At 34.8% G+C, this 17,622-nt stretch overlaps 1 protein-coding gene across 1 annotated transcript in view; it reads right to left on the bottom strand.

Moving 5' to 3' along the window:
* Positions 1 to 17,622, bottom strand: part of DISC1 (DISC1 scaffold protein) — a 500,053-nt gene that overhangs the window by 339,838 nt on the left and 142,593 nt on the right. Inside the window, 1 exon segment of the mRNA XM_031966908.1 lies at positions 16,548 to 16,783. Coding sequence (XP_031822768.1) covers positions 16,548 to 16,783 — 236 coding nt within the window.

Here is a 17,622-nt window from a genome sequence, read left to right as displayed (position 1 = left end):
CTAGTGCTTTTCCAAGTATTTTGACAATATATCACCTCAGTAAAAATTTCTATTTATTTATAAATTATGTATTACAAACAATAATATGAATCATACTACAATATACTGTTATGAAACAGAGAAGATATTTTAAAATAAACAATATTTTAAAATATTTTATTAGTGCTACAAAAACTTTTTATCAATAAAATATTTTTTATCTTTAAATGTTAACATCATACTGTCTATACTCTGGGAAGTTAATGATCTATATTTTCTTCTTTTAGCCCATTTCTTATCATATATTTACTTAAAAATTCTGGGCACTTAACCTAAATTCTTAATTATCCACAAAATAAGCTACTATTCCTTCAAATCTGTTTTGAAATATGTCATAATCGTATGTTATAATTATAACTATAATCAACTTAAACTTTAAAATTCTCCTATCCAAAGAAAGGGCAGATTGATCGTTGATATTAAAGTATATATTTGCTTCAGTTCATCACATTTTGTAGGACAGTGTCTTCTATTACACAACATTACATTAAAGGCTATTTTAATTTCATGGTTTTTGTGTTAGTATGTGTTTAAGCTTTTGTAAACAATAGTGAAGAAAAATTAAATGTGCAATATAACAATATTTTCATATTGTTATAAGTTTGTATCAAGAATTGAAATTTGTTTTACTTGATTTCATTTTCTTTAAAATTATAATTCTGATGTATTTGGTATATTTGATAAAAATGATTATTATTTTTATTTTAAGAGTTACTATATTTAAGGTTTCAAAAACAAGATGCTATAAAATGTAAAAGCAGCATCAATATACTAATATCTGCTTTATTTGTATTTCTAACACAACAAATAATTTTAAATAACAATTTAAAGCTGACTCAAGTCCCTTCCCAAGTCACTCCAATCCATTTTCTATTTAATTACCAAAGTGATTTTTGTAAAATACAAGTACAACCATGTCATTTCTCACCTTACTCTATAAACTCCAATGGCTTCCTATTGCCCCTAGGAGCAAAAAACAAAATATTCTGTTTACTTGGAGCTGGGAAGGAAAGAGGTGTTCAGAGCAGGAATATGATTCTGATGGATGACCCCTACACTTATCTATCTCAATCTGCTACTGGAGAAATCTGAGGTACTTTTGGCAAAGAAGTTTTTCTTTTTCATGAAAAGATTTTGTGGAAACTCATTGTAAAGTCAGATTTACTGTGTGAATTCATAACATAACCCCCTCTAACCTTTCCAGTCTTCTTACACCTTAGTCTTCAACATGTACTCTTCCATTCAGTGACACTGGCCTCCTGGATATTCCACAAACAAACAAAAAAAATCAATCTTTCAATTCTAAGCAGTTTCTCTGGCTGTCCCTCATTCCTGGAATGTTCTTCCTCCTCTATTCCCACTGCTGATGTCCCTAACTTCCTTGAAGTCCCAACTAAAATTCCACCTTCTACAGGAAATCTTTGTCAAACCCTCTTACTTCCCATGCCTTCTCTACATTAATCATTTAGTATTTATCTTGTATAAAACTTGCTTTGAATATATTTGATGTCTGTTGTCTCCCCCATTTGATTGTAAGCTTCTCAGAGCAAGGACTGTCTTTTGCCTTTTTTTGTATCCCCAGTGCTTAGCACATTGCCTGACATATGATAAGTAATTAATATTTTATGATTGATTGCTTCCATAATAAATATCATTAATCAGTTCCTTCTTTGAGGGGCTTCTTTTAATGCAAAATGCAGTGAAACAGAGTTCTAATCTACAATAAGGTTTTTATTTACTGTCTTATTCTTTGATACACAGTGTTGAAAAAAAAAAGGAACATTTTCACATTTCCTTAAAATGCATATTATTAGGAAAGAGAACACAATGTATTCTAACTTCTAGGTATCAGTTTCTGAAATACTGTTGAACAGTGCTGAAAACACTTTCTAAAAATGAAGCTATAGATACTTGTGTTATGTTAAGGCACTTCAGAAAGTGGACCTCCAAAGTATCAGGTGAGCCATCACAGTATAAACTGATTTCCTGGGATATCTAATTAATAGTGATGGTATGGACTACAATAGTAATCCAAATTTAGATAGTCATTGTGGTTAGGTACATTTCAATATTTTAAATCATAATCCTTCTTATGAAAAAGTAAATGTTGTAAGCTAAGTATTACAAATTTTTATTAATAAATCTGTGTACTCGTGAGCCCTGAATTTTTGTTTATATAGATAGGTTCCCCCATACACACACAAAAAAATAATTGCTTGGGGTTGCCATATACCTTAGGGAAGGGCCTGCTCTCTCAAATCATTGAGTAGTTCTATTGTGTCTTCAAAACAACATTTCCAAAGGACTGAGACATTCTGGCTTTTAAAACTGTTCTAAAATAGTGATATCTGCAACATGTTCAGAAAGATGAATCTGTTTTCCCCAACACTGAAATATATGCATCAATAATGAATAAATTCTGCTCCCAAAAAAAATTATTCTCCTGATGCCTTAATCATCCTCATGCAAACCTGTTGGCTGCTTCAAGAATATTATAACAAAAATAACATAAAATGTTGCATTTACTCATGTTTTTCCCTGCTTTGCTTGTTTCTCCCCATTTTTAGTTGGATAAATGAATGAGAATTTTACATTCATATAACTTTTATACCAATAGGCTGAGCAATCATAATATAAACAAAATAAAAAATAAAAGTAGTCCCTTTTTTAAAAACCTGGTAAGAATAGTGTAAAAAGGTATAAATAATCATATGCGGAAAGGAGCACTTTGCTCTTCACAATACTTCAAATACTTTAGGGAACCTCATTACATTTACATTACACTTACATTTTCAGATATACCAGCAAGTCCCTGTAGGTTGACCTTGTCAGTAGTAGCAAACAGACCCAATTTATCACCTTGTAAAAATGGTACAATATCTGCAAAGAACTGTAATAGCAGCATTAGCTATAAATTTCAGACTTAGATTTGTAATTAGCATTAATTATGATCAAATTATATTATCTGTACAGAAGATATCTCATTTATATCTCTTTTAATGTAATCACGAGGTCCAGAATGTATCATTATTAGGAAGGGAATTCACTTTCTAGCTCAATTGATGTAGTCACAGAATCAATCAATCATTCAGCAAGCTCAGAATGTAAACGCAAAATGGTAGGGGTTAAGAAACTTCCCATAATCTGTGAATAGCTTCTTAATAAATACGGGGGAATTAGAAAGTTTTGGCCATTTGGGCAAAAGGCAGCTGACTCCAGATAAGAAATATCTCATAACTGGCTGAGAGAACCAGACATATTCTTGAATCTATGTATAGAAAGCACAGTTCAGGAATTCACCAGACCAGAAATGAGGGATTCCAGGTTCAAAAGTTAAGAGTCAAAAATGAAAGAAAAATACAGCTCCTAAAAGACAAGAGGAACAAAGAGGCATTTTCTCTTTCCCTATTTCCTTTTACCATGTTGGAGAGATTGGACAAGTAAGACCAGACAAGAGCAGAGAGACATAAAAAGAACAGATGAATATGGAAAGGCAGTCACCCAGGGAAGTAGCTACCTGAGGACTCTATAAAGAGAAAAAAGGCCTTCCAACACCAGAAGATGCAAGTAAGCATATATTCATAGACAGATACATAGATAGATATAGATATATGGATATATCTAAATATCTAGATATGGATATCACATGAGTGCCACACTATGATTGTACTCTAATTTTGAGCCCACTCTTTTCATAAAATTTATATGTTTATGAAAGATTATACTCCTAGAGGGAATGTTCTTACTCTACCATCTCAACAAATACCTTTCATAAAGCTAATTAAGTCAACTGACTAACTGCTAATCTACATTGGTGGAGACTAGTAAGCAATAGTGTTAGAAATGTATCCCCACATAGTTGCTCTTAGAACCTGAAGTAGTAATCATACCTCTGAGCACAAAATCTGTAAGTTCAAGTGTAAGTTTGAGGATTAATACCAGAGGACGTATTAAATATCAATATTATTGTTACAATCTTTTAAAATAGAAAAAGAATCTTATCCAGTCTAGATTTTTTTTTTAAACTTATAAACCTGTCATCAATTTAAGTAACATCCAAATATTTGAAATAAAAATTTTAAACTAGTTTAAGGAACTTTTCCCCTACTTATCTAAAAATGCATTTTTCACTTCTCATAAGCAATAGAAAGAATGTCAAATTGAAAAGCTAGGACACATACTATGAACATCTAAATTTGACAAAAGAGCTACCCCCTCAGTACTATTACAGGAGAGTAAGAAGTTAAAATTTTTTCATAGACCATTTCTACCTCTTCAGTCTTCTTAAAATTTCCTAACACATTCTAAGATCCAGCTATACTGTCCTTCTTGCTGCTCTTATGTACAATATTCCATTCTCCCATCTCCATGCCTTTTCATTGGCTGTATATTCAGACACAAGAGATGATCTGTGTGAAGACCAAGCAATAAAAGATGGAATGACAAGATTGGGGAACAGGTATTGGTCCAATTTGGCTGAAACATTCAGTGCATTAAAGTGAAGAATATCAAATTGGTCTGAAAAATAAGTGGAAGCCAGGTGGTGGAAAGTTTTGAATGCATAAAAAAAGAAGTTTTCATTTAATTCCATAGCAATACTGAAGCACTCAATATTTATAAGAAATAACACAAAAAGGAGCAGAAATTTTAAAATGTTCAAAAGTCCATTAGTTTCTTAGAGCAATTTGGTGAGTTGTTGTTTGCCCTTCATTTTCAAAGAAGAACAATGATATAACAATATTAGATCCATAATAAAGTGTTTGTGGCTAGGATTAATTGGACCAATGTGAGTCCAAAAAGCACAACCATAGACTGGGCTCAAACAGTCTTGTTAGAACATTTAGAGTGAAAGTTGCTCTGGATTTGTGCAGTTCATGGTTCCTTTATATTTCTATAATTCTGCTTTGTTCGTAGAGTATAGGGTCTTTTTGGATGCTGGAATGCCCTAGATAGTCCTGTGCCAGTATTTCCCATTTCTTACATCCATACCAAAGTTCATCAAAAATACCATGAGAGTCTCCTTGTACTTCTTCCAACCATCATGTAAGCACTGAGGACTTGTGGAAGATAATGGCAAAATTGGGCTGCCCAAAGAAGTTAATCAGCATTGTACTCCAGTTTCAAAATAACGTGCTTACAGGGGTTCTAGAGTGTTCTCATATTTTCATTATAACATACTCAGAGGGGGTCTAGATCTCTCATATTTTCATAATAACATTCACAATGGCTCTAGATCTCTCTCATATTTTCATAATAACATTCACAGAGGTTCTAGATCTCACTCATATTCTCATAACATGCTGACTTCTAAATCTCTCACATATTCTCATGATAACATGCTCACAGAGGTTCTAGATCTCTCATATTTTCATAATAACATACAGAAGTTCTAGATCTCTCATATTTTCACAACATACAGTGGTTCTAGATCTCTCTCATATTTTCATAATAACATTCACAGAGGTTCTAGATCTCACTCATATTCTCATAACATGCTGACTTCTAGATTTATCACATATTCTCATAATAACATGCTCACAGAGGTTCTAGATCTCTCACATATTCTCATAATAACATGCTCATGGAGGTTCTGGATCTCTCATATTCTCATAACATGCTCACAGAGGTTCTAGATCTCTCATATATTCTCATAAGAACATAGAGGTTCTAGATTTCTCTCATATTTTCATAATAACATACTCACAGATGTTCTAGATCTCTCATATTTTCATAATAACACACTCAGAGAGGTTCTAGAGTTCTCTCCTATTTTCTCTAGGAAGTAAGGCAGGGTCGTGTGTTTGCTCCCATGCTCTTCAGCATGATGTTTTCCATGATGTTGTCAAATGCTTTCAATGAGGATAAAAATGGCATCAAGATCAGATTCTTCACTGAGGATAAACTATTTAACTTGAAAATTTCAGGCTACCAAGTAAAGATCTAAGTGGACAACTTTTTGTTCACAAGTGACTATGTATTCAATGAATTCTTTGAGGCTGAGATACAACATAGAATGAATTGATTCTCTGTTTCCTATGCTAATTTTAGCCTAACACTCTACAGAAAACAGAGGTCCTGCACCAGCCAGTACCACACCATCCTTTTATAGAGCCTCTGGTCACAATCAAAAGAAAAATTTTGAATGCTATGGATGGGTTCATTTACCTTGATGAACATTCATCAGGGCTGTACCCATGGATGATGAAGCTGATACATAACATTCCTGAGCAAGTCCAGCATTTGGAAGAAAAGAGGTACTAGGCTACATATCAAACTGCAAGTTTACAGAGTCATCTTTCTGACTACACTGTTGTATGCCTATTAAATGTGGATAGTCCATCAGTGCCATGCAGAAAATGGAACTGTTTCCATATGAATTGTCTCAGGAAGATTCTGAAGATTACCTAGCAAGGTAATCCTCTCTCCAGATGAACTGCCAAGTATTCAAACTCTACTGCAGAGAATGCAACTCTGTGTAGTTCAAATGCTAAATTCACACATACACAAAGAAATATCTTATGGAGAACTCACAAATGATAGGTATTCATATGGTGGTCAAAAGAAGCAGTGGAAGGATATTCTCAAGGTATCTCTGAAGGTGAGTTGTTACCTTTTAAGTAAAAGTTGTATCACTGAAAGCCCAAAAGTTCAGTGTATATAGGAGATAAGGGACAGAACCTGGGTCTTGATGTGGTAAAAAGACTGAAAAAACTAACAGAAGAGGAAAGAAACAACTGGGAGCCAAAAGCAATTTGTTGATGTTAGATTACCATCAGCATTCTTGCTGTCAACTCTTAACATGGCATTAACTATTAGTTTCTGATTAGTTTAATGAAGCCATTCTAGCCACTGTCCTTCAGCACCACTTAGTTTTCTGTAGAGTTGAAGTCATTCAGAAATTTCGTTGCTACTTTCTCTTCTGGGTTTGAGAAAGAAAATCAGGTAGAGGAAAGACAGGTCCTGCAGCTGCTATGCTATATTGAAAGGTGACTAGGCTGGTTTGCATTTCCCAGAAAGTGAACCTGATATACTTTCTGTGAGCTTAATTCTAAGTAAATGGTGCCGCATCTGGGTGAATAAATAATTAGATCAAAAATGGATAATTTAATAAACTTTTCAGGTTTCTAACTTAAAGGAAATTGTTATTCAAGTTAATAGGTAACATATCCTAAATATCCTTTCAAATTGAAAGTGCTTATATATCCTGCTAAATGGTATATAAAGGGTAAGAAAGTGCTAAATACCATGTTTGAGTATGGAAGATGAGAGGAATCACCCAGATGAAAAATAGGACAAATAAGTCAGTTGTTAACAAAGGTTTTGTATAGTTCAAATGTTTCTGAATGATTTTTTTTGCCATATTGCTAAGTAAATGGCTATATTTAAAGTCTAAAAGTCATTATTTTTCATTATTATAAGTGATTTGTACAAATAGAAATACATCAGTTGGAACTTGTAGAGGGTTGAAACTATTGAGTCGATACACTGAGGTCAGGACTGCCAAGCACTTGAGGCTAACTACTTATTGGACAATACTTTATGGGCATATGCTTGGAAAATGGTCCTTCCCACTATCCTGTGCTGGCTCCATGATTGGTGTATACAGAGGATTATAGGAGGGACTAGGGGATGGAGTAAGAGGAGCCAGGGTACACTTTGGTGGTAGCCGAGGGAGAAGGTAGTTGCAGAGATTCTGCTTCCATCCCGTTCAATCCTGCATGTAAGACCAAGAATAAAGACTAAGGACTTTTGCTTATCCTGACTCCGGCTGATTCTGAGGTATCTGGGGTACTAGCACGGTCGTCACAGGAACTGAAGAGTTAACATACTGATTAAGGGGAGTATATTCCCCATCAATGAGGTAATCCTTTAAATTCAGAGAGAACTGAATTATGGTCACATTGTAGTAATTTATCCCTGGAACCCAAGACCTGCCAGTGTGCAAGTAGAATGAACTGATCAAACACGTAAAGATAGTAAGTAGGAGTCCATACAACTAGGTGAGACGTATGACCTCTTACAAAGTATAGGCAATCATCTCACATCTCCTCAATTTGTATTTTATACATGGAAATAATGTAAAAGGGGAGAAAAAAAAAGAATAGGGATAAGGAAATAGTCTAGTTCATTTGAAACTTGATTTTTTTTCTCTTTTTCTTTCTACACGCTAAATCTCCAAATATAATGCCTTTAAAGAGCTCATATTCTAATAGGGATATAAAACACATAAAGAAGAGTGATGGCAAACAAGAAAATTTTGATCTAGTTAGGAAGAGGGATTTGTGAGTAAAATTAGAAAACAAGAGAGTGGAATGTTCTTTTCAGTAGCAAAATATTATAAATTTGACTTTTGATGAGGAAGATAGACAAACAGAGATGGAATGAAGATAAAAGGTATACAAAATACTGAAAATGATGGAAAGATTATGGAAGAAAGAATCCTTACCTGATAGGAAAGCTCAGGAATTTTTGCTTTTCACAAAAGGAGGGATGATACGGTATTACACTGGTGGTAATAAAGGTAAAGCCTATTGAATGTAACTGACTCACTTCGAGCGTGATCTTTAAACAAAGTATTTGTTACTTGGGTAGATGTACCAGTTAGTTGTACTATGGGATCTGGTAAAGGTATTCCATCTCCATTCTCTTCCCTGTTCATTACTTGCTGATTAACTGGCATCTTTACCTTTGAGAGTTTCCCACTCTATTTAAATTTTGCTTATTTTGTATACTTTTATAAATAGTTTTGTCTCTATGTAAAGATGTGATTTTTTTTTTTTTTTGCCTTCCAGGCTACTGTTTCCTCTAATGGACTAAATCTACATGAGGAAAAAAAGTCAAAAGAAAACTTGTAGCCAATTGCCTTGGATTTAACCATAAGATTATATCAAATTCCTTCACTGACTACATAAAAAGGGGGTTTCATAAGAATAGGAAATGGTGAAATTAAATAGAAAACTTGTGAAATGGAACATTTAGATGAAAACATTTTGTAGAATAAATCTCTCCAGGCAAAACTGAAATACTTAAAAGTCATTGTACAGCCTCCACTTCATTAAGGAAATAAAAACAAAAACAATGACAGAACTATAGTTGTTATCAAGAAAAATCACATCATATCAGGTGGCAAATGGAAGAGGATTAAACACGTCTCCGGCTGGTTAAAAAAAATCTAATAAAACAAAAAGAAAAGACAAGAAAAAATATATAATGCATGCTGAAGAAAGAACAGATCCTCAATCTGTCATCCAACACATTAGATAGTATATAGACAACAAAGCTTTCCAATGAAAACCTATCAATCTTCCCCCTTTCCTTACTATTACCTACCACACACTGTGTTAATTGTGTGTAAATATTTATCCGACAAAACCAGCAGGTCTGTTTAAAAAAGGTAAAGCTTATTACATACAGAAAAGCTAGAAGTCACATGAGCATCTACAGCAAACTAAAGCTCACCTCTTTTATCAGATTATTTTAAATATATTATCGGCTCTTTTCTCTTACAAAATAATTTTAAAGAATCCATTCAATAGAGAAAAAAATATTAGCTAGTGGGGATTACAAAATTACAAAATACAAGATTTTCTAATATGTTAAAGAGGCAGTCCTTTTGAAGCCTCTGATTTCATCCAGTTTAGTAGCATTTCGTTTACCTCAGGCCACAACCCTGCTCTATTAATGAGACATTAAGCCTAGCACACAGCCTGCACATAGAAATATTCCTTGGGCTTCTCTATGGTGCTTAGGGATTTGCCTCATCTCTCGAAAGCCCTCTTTATTGTTTCCCCGTCTCTTCTGCCTTTAATAAGATATGTATCTGAGGAAAAGAGAAAGGCTATTTTTTCAGTCAATTGTGAGCTGCTGAATTTCATTACTTCAAATCTCATTTGAAGGAAGACCTGATATCGCCCTTTGGATTATTCATTCTGCAGGGAAGTGTGTAGTATGTGGAGACAATGAACAGGGGAAGTGAGAAACAGTCTCCGTACCTTCCTAGTGTACACACAGCAGTTAACCTAATAGACCTACAACAATGGCTACCCGCTTTGCAGCCTACTGCCCTCTATAGTCCAGCTGCCCAGAATAAGGCTCAATTCTCTGTACCATTATTCCCCAAAGCATAGAATGTCTGCCCAGGCAGAGTGTCTGCATCCAGGGGAAATGTTTGATTCATAGCTTGTTTGGATGGTTCATAAGGAAATATAACATGTTTCCTCTAAGTACACAACCAGAAAAAAAATGCTTCCATGAGCTTCAGAATATATTTTATGCTTAACATGAAAAATTCTATGAGCTAAGAAATGAAGAATCCAGGCACAATCTAAATGGCTTGTAAGGGAAAAGGCTCAGACTTCCATATGAGCATCATCATGATGGAAATTATTGTGATCACTTTATTATTTCTAAGTCACAAATTTTTAGACATTGTCACAAATATCTTTCTATATAGTTTTCAAGAAACATACACTCAACAAGCAACTAACAGTGAAAGACAAGAAAACTGCACCAGAGGGCAATGTTGGACACCCCAACAATCCTCTTTGTACTTCAAACTACATCATAAATGAATAGTATTCATATTCAGGGAAGAGATTCTGAAACCGAATGTTATCTTCCTTTTTTCTACCTATAAAGGGAGAATAGGGTGAGACAAGAACAGACACCAACTTGCTTTGACAAGAAAATGAGTAGGATTAACATAACCAGGGATGGGAACCAGGCTCACAGCTACAAAGCAGTCATTAAATTTAAATTTTTCAGTCTCTCTTAATACTTTGTACTCTATAAATTGGTCCAGTAGAAGGAGCATAGGCTCTTGAAATCAGATAACCTAAATTCAAATGCTATCTCTGATACTTATACTTTTGTGATTTGGGGCAAGATGATTTACTTTCCTCAAATGTAAAATGGGGAAGTTGAACAATATGACTTTCCAGGTCTAAGATCTAAGATCTTGTAATGGGCTGAAACTGAGCAGATGCACTATGGTTAGGACAAGCAAACACTTAAGGCTAATTACCAATTGGACAATACTCTATTAGCATTTGCTTAGAAAATGGCCCACCCCACCATTCTGTGCTGGCTCCATCTGTTGGTCTATAGAGAGATTTGGAGGAGGGGAAAAAAGGGTGGAATAAGAAAGTCAGAGTGATTCCTGGACGGATTGGTGTGGCTATTCCTCTCATGTCCACAAAGAATAAAGATCAAGGCCTTTTGCATATCCTGACTCAGGCTGATTCTAAAGTATACAGGGAGCTAGCGTGGTCATCACAAGATCTTATGATCTTTCTCTCCCAAAGCTACCCCATCATGGTGGGGAAGGTGAGAACTGGATGGATTTAAGATGATGGAAATTCAAGTGAAGATATTTTGTAGGCAGACTCAGGATTTTCTTATTTCTCTTGTTCTATCAACCCACCATGCTTATGCATACTGGATTCTACATAACAAAACACTTTGTCCTTTGCATATAAAAAAAAAATCCCTCTCAGCAACCAAGGTCAAATAGCAGCTCTCTTTGTCATAAGCAGGCAACACTCAATTCCCATTCCTTTATCTCCAAGCTACATGTCCAAACAAATCACTAGAATTGCAAAACTTCTGATTTCATTTCTAATACCTAAATGGAAAGCAAATGGAGAAGGGGAGGAGCAAAGTTTCCCAAGCCTATACCTCACACATCCAGAGGATTGATTCTCAGTATACCAAGGTCACCAATGATGCCCTTCATGCAATCAGACACCCTGCCACCAGTAATAGGCTCAGAAATGCCAAATGCAATTAGGAAATTTATTGTCAAGCTCAAGACACAATTTATCCAGGGTAAGAAATATATTATTCCTTTTGAACTTCCACACTGCTATAGGAAGAGTCAATCAGAGTCTACTCCATAGACAGCACAAAATATCTCTGAACAACAAGGTATAACTATTTTTATTGGTTTAAAAAAAAGTAATGATAATGTTAATTGTTTCTACAGATGTTTTATAATCATATGAATCTTGAAAATTTATTTCACAAGAATATATTTTGTGATTTTTTTCCATTTTGTATGTTATTCAGACATTCCAAATCTTGAACAGGTCAAAAACAAGAAAACATTAATAGTCAATAGACCATGGTCAATATTCCCAAATACATAAAGACTAGACAACAGAACCCCCAACTCAGCATTGTTCAGAAGAGAGGAAAATATGAGATAATAATAATAATGATCCTGTGGCAACAACTCCAAACTCTTCCAAGAATCTCCTTCTTGAGCTGGTTGGTTCATTGCCTTTCCTGTACTCATTTTGCCAGGTCAGGGTGGATATTCCCAGACAGGGGACCAAGTTTACAACGATATAGCTACTTGAGAGATCTCAACTCTTTCCAGTTCATAGAGGTAACTTTAGGGTGAGAGAGAAATGTATTCTCTCACTCCTATGACTTGTCAGTATTGATCCTGAGCTCTCATCAGTATGTTTCCCATTTACACAAAATAACTCACAATCATACTACTGGCTCTTAAACATGAATAACTCTCTTTATACATGATGAACATTTAATAAATGTTATTAACTGTTATAGAAAAACTAAGAAGTATCTTCTCCATAATATGAGAAAATAATTTCATTACTTAATCTCTTATTTGTTCTCATTTCTGTTCACCCTCTTACCAGGCCCTAAACCCGTAGGTTACATATTTAGCTAATATCTGTGACTGAAAAAATCCTCACTTTTTTGCCTACTATTATGGTCACCATAGCACAGAGAAGTAAATTTTCAATAAAAGTATATCTGATGGAAAGAGATCATCTTTCCCAAAATGTCTGGGCCTAAAAAACAAACACTCATTGAAATATTCTCCCAGAATCCTATTCACCCATCAGATGACATACTTATAGTACTTGGTGATTGCATCATGGAGACAACAAATGGAAGGTTGGAAAAAAAGGAAAAGTCAGGATGTGTATTTCAATTAGGGAAAAAACACAAAGCATTTGAAACTAAGATGGATCATTCGAGAACCCCTGAATTTTATCATTTCCCCAAAACACAGAAAAAATACCATGAAGTGGAGATATAAAGCAGAATATCATAATTCCTACTTATTTTAAGAAAGGATTCTTTCACTTAAGCCTCTAACTTGCCCATTTTCCAGGAATCATGATTATCAGAAAAATTATTTTTAGGTTGCTTTGTTGGGAATGAGAGATGAAGTTTACACTGTGTGTTGAGATAGGTTTTCTTTTCTCTAATTCTTTACAATTCTGCCCCAATTAAATATTTTACAATTTTAACATATGGCTCCCGACTACTCTAATAATAAAATTCAAATTTAATTTAACATATAAATATTTTCAGGAAACTGGGTTGGGGTTCAAATCTAGTAAAGTAAATTATAATCCTCTAAAATATCCCCACATAAAATCTTAATCCATGAGATTCCAGAATATAATGGAAAATAAATGGTATATCTATTAATCCTAGCCAAGAATATCAATCAGAAAAGAGATTTGAAGTCTTATGTTTGAGATTAAAGTATAACTCTCCAAAATAATGTCCACACAGCACAATTTACTGCTCAATGATTATGTTATCAAGAGTTCTTCTTCAAAGCAAACTTCACTTGATAGGATGCAGGTAGGGGATTTCCCCAAAACAAGATTCGTCTATAGGTGATTTCCACTTCTATTCAACATTTCAAGGGGGGAAATTTTCATAAATTACTTCAATCACATAAATCTCATAGATTTTTTATTGAGCTGAAAGAAAATTAGAGATGATCTAATCCAACTTCCTCACTTTATAAATGAGGAAACAGTGATCTAGGAGTTTGTTACTTAAGGCCACAGGAATGACTAATAGCAAAGTCAGAATGTCCCCTCACTCTGAGTTCAGAGTTCTCCTCATTATCCTCAAGACAATAAAGCTCAAAATTTCTTAATTCTTCTTAACCTGATAAACAGTAGTCAATCAACAAGGGCAACCAGTCTGATTCTGCTGAGGTGTGGGTGATTTAAATTAATCTTGTAAACAGCATTAAGGAGCAGCTAAATGACATTAGCCTTGAAATCAGGAGGAGCTGAGATCAAAATAGGCCTCAGAAATTTAATACTTACTAGCTGTTAAACTGGGCAAGTCACCTAACGCCAACTGCCTCACCAAAACAAACAAACAAACAAATAAATAAGCATTTAGGGAAAAAACACAATACTCAAAATCAACAATATGCATACAAAAAAACCTAGAGTCAAGATTTCTTCCTAATAAAATTAAAGCAGAAATCTATTCTCCCAGCTTAAAGTTCATTGGCCACAGGTCTATGGGAAATGATTATTGATTAATTAGCTGTACAACCCATTCTAACTACTTTTTGTAACTGAGTATGCCACAGAAAAGGCAAAGTAGTCAGTGAAAGCTATAGCCCTAAGCCTTTATTTGGAGTATTTAAAATCACACAAGGGAAAAAAAAGCTTATTACTTAACCTGAGGCATACAAGGTCATGTGGAAGGGGACAAGGGAAAGAAGGAGCAGAATAAATCTGGATTACAGTCCCCAAATAGACAAGGACACAACTAGCTCTCCAAATGGACAGGATACAACTAAGACCCAATCAGAAGAATTGGCTGCATCTTCAGTAAAAATGAGTTTATCCCACAGCAGGAATAGGACATAGATCAATGTCCCAGCAAGAGACAGCCTTTCTCACCTGCTACCCACATTGTGCCAAACTTTCTTCACTTTTCCGAGTTTGGTACAAGTAATCTTGGGCTCCATCCCACACAACAGTGCTGCTCAGTCCAAAGATACAGGTGACATATTTTCTAGGGAGCAGCAAAGTTTCTAATAGTTATATTTGATGGGTTTTCCAAAGAAACCAATCCTATTTAATTTGCCTGAGACTTTGATGTCACAGAGAGGAAGGTATCTATTAGCAAAGTTGCTCCAGGCATAAAAGATCCCAGAAAGGGTTTGAAGATGAGTTGGGATAGCATGGAGGCAAAAGTTTCTCCAACAGAAATAGTATTTTTTTAAAAAGCTAAAGTTCCCAAAAGCTAGAGATTGGGGGGGGTTATATTCACAAATAAACTTTAAGTGTATTAGTAAGCCTAGAGTTCAATTGTTTCTATTATATAATGTCTGAGTAGATTGATTAATTTTACTGTAGCAGATGGTGGCTTTAATTCAAGGCTTCTCTCCAACATAATAATGTACTTTGTTTTTATATACAAAAATGCTGCTGCTAACATAACATCAGTAGGGTATTATGAACTTCTATACCATATGTTCTCTATGGCATTCCCTTTGATACTTTTTCCATAACTGTTCTCCATTTTGTATGTATATCATTTATGGGGATTATAACTTCCGTGAGGGTATTTATCTTTTGTATCTTTCACAGCTCTAAGTATAGAAGGGACATTTTTTCAATGATTCCATTTTTCTTTCAGCATTGTTAACAGATATATCAGGACATCTTATCTAGTCCTTCTTGTGACCAGCCATGTCCATTTGCAAAATGCTTGGTTGAGACCCTTCTTCCATCTTCACATAGCTCCTTTGTACAGTTCATGCTTTTGTCATGTTCTTCTTGTTGTTGTTATTTAACCATGTCAAATTCTTCAAGATCTGATTTGGGGTTTTCTTGGCAAAGATACTGGAGCGGTTTGCCATTTCCTTTTCATTTGATGGACAAGGAAACCGAAGCAAACAAGTGACTTGCCCAGACTCACAGATATTAGTAAATATCTGAAGCTAGATTTGAATTTAAAGATGAGCCTTCTTGACTCCAAGTCTGATACTCTATCCACTTCTCCACTTACTTGACACTATCCCAAAAAATCTACTTTACACGATCACATTTTTAATTGGTTTAACATTCTATTCTTCTTTGTATTTGCTATATTTTTATATTAAGGCATCATGGATAGTAAATAGAACAGTAGATCTAAAATCAGGAAGACCTGAGTTCAATTGCTCCCTCAAAAACTAACTAAATATGTGACCCTAATCAAGGTATTTAACATCTCTTAGATTCTGTAAAATGGGAACAACAGGAATAGCATCTACCCCACAAGATTGTTGTAAGGATCTACTGAGTTCCACATATATAAAGTAACTTGGAAACTTTAAAGCACTAGATAAATGTTAGCCATTATTATTCTTATATAAGTTATTGTATATTTATATATTACTGTATATTTATATGTCATCTTGCCTACTATATCGAAAGCTCCAAGAGTAGGGGGGGAAAATTATATCTTAATTAGCTTTCTTTGAATTTTCCCCAATAACAAATAATGATTTTGGGGTAGTAAGTGCCTAATAAATAATTGTTAAATGACTGAATAGCTATGAAATTGAGCAAATCTTAGTCTTAGCCCTAGCCATCTGAGCTACTTGCCCTGACTTGAAAGAGTTTATGTACTAATGAGCTGATGAAACAATTCAGTAACTGGAGGGTGCCATCACTTAGCACAAGAAAGAACTAGAAAATAATTAAAGAAGAAAAAAATACCTCTTCATAGTTCCAGGGAGTTCCAGATTAAATGGGATCTGATAGGATAAGGCTAGTGTGTCATCCAAGGTCTTCCTGACCTCCTGCAGTTCTCCCAGGGGCACAGAGACCAGCAGGGAAGTCAGCTCACAGTCCTGAAATTGGATGAACCTCTCTTGCTCTTCTATATCCCGTCTTAATTGTTGATCTTTTGCTTCTAGCACAGACATTCTTGCTTGGAGGCCTTCGATTTCCTTCTGTAGGGGACAGGCAGAACAGATTTTACAGATTAACCCTGCTAACAGCAAACTGCTCGGCTGATAATGTGTCATTTAAATGAGAGTTAACTGTATGCACCAGAGCAGTGACTGATGCTTCTCCTTCTGAGACAGGCAGATTTTCCGAGGTTTGCTGAACTGGAAAAATCATGCTGGCTTTACATTTCTGATTAGTTGGCATAAGGAGAAAGAGTCCTCCCCAAGCATGAAATAACTGCTGGGGGCATCCAAAAATTTGACTTGGAAAAATGCCATAAATATATAAATTACTTCCATCATAGTGGATATAATTATGAGATGCCAGGACAAGGAGTATTATCCAATCTAGTCACTTATGAAGTACATAATACCACTCAGCAGGCCCTCCAAACCCGCCCCTTCTGTCCATCTGAATCCAAATGTAGGAATTACGTGTGTGTGTGAATAAAGACCATAGAAGCATGTCTTTACAAGGCTATTGACAAACAGAGGGGACAAATCTTCCTGCGACTTATTTCAGTAGGGCTTGTGAGCTAAGAAAGGTTTTAACATTTTTAAATACAATGGGATTTTATTTTAAAATTTAAAATGTATTTAAAATACATTTAAACTTTTAAAATGTAAAGACTATTTCTGACTCTGAGACGTGGCTAGATTTAGCCATTAATTTGCCTGATCTATTAAGTACAAGCAGAGTATTGCTCTTATCACATAAAATGACATCGATAGAGAGATCTATCTAGCCTGTGTCACGGCCTCAAAAATTTAATTTCTACGGCCTTGGATTTCACTTTCCATAAAAAGAATGCAGAGGATCACCTCTTGAGATGAATCAGTCA

The sequence above is a fragment of the Sarcophilus harrisii genome, chromosome 4 (genome assembly GCF_902635505.1).
Source record: "Sarcophilus harrisii chromosome 4, mSarHar1.11, whole genome shotgun sequence".
NCBI classification, from domain to species: Eukaryota; Metazoa; Chordata; class Mammalia; order Dasyuromorphia; family Dasyuridae; genus Sarcophilus; species Sarcophilus harrisii.
Note: the sequence above shows the minus strand (reverse complement) of the source record. Positions and strands in the feature narration are given on the sequence as shown.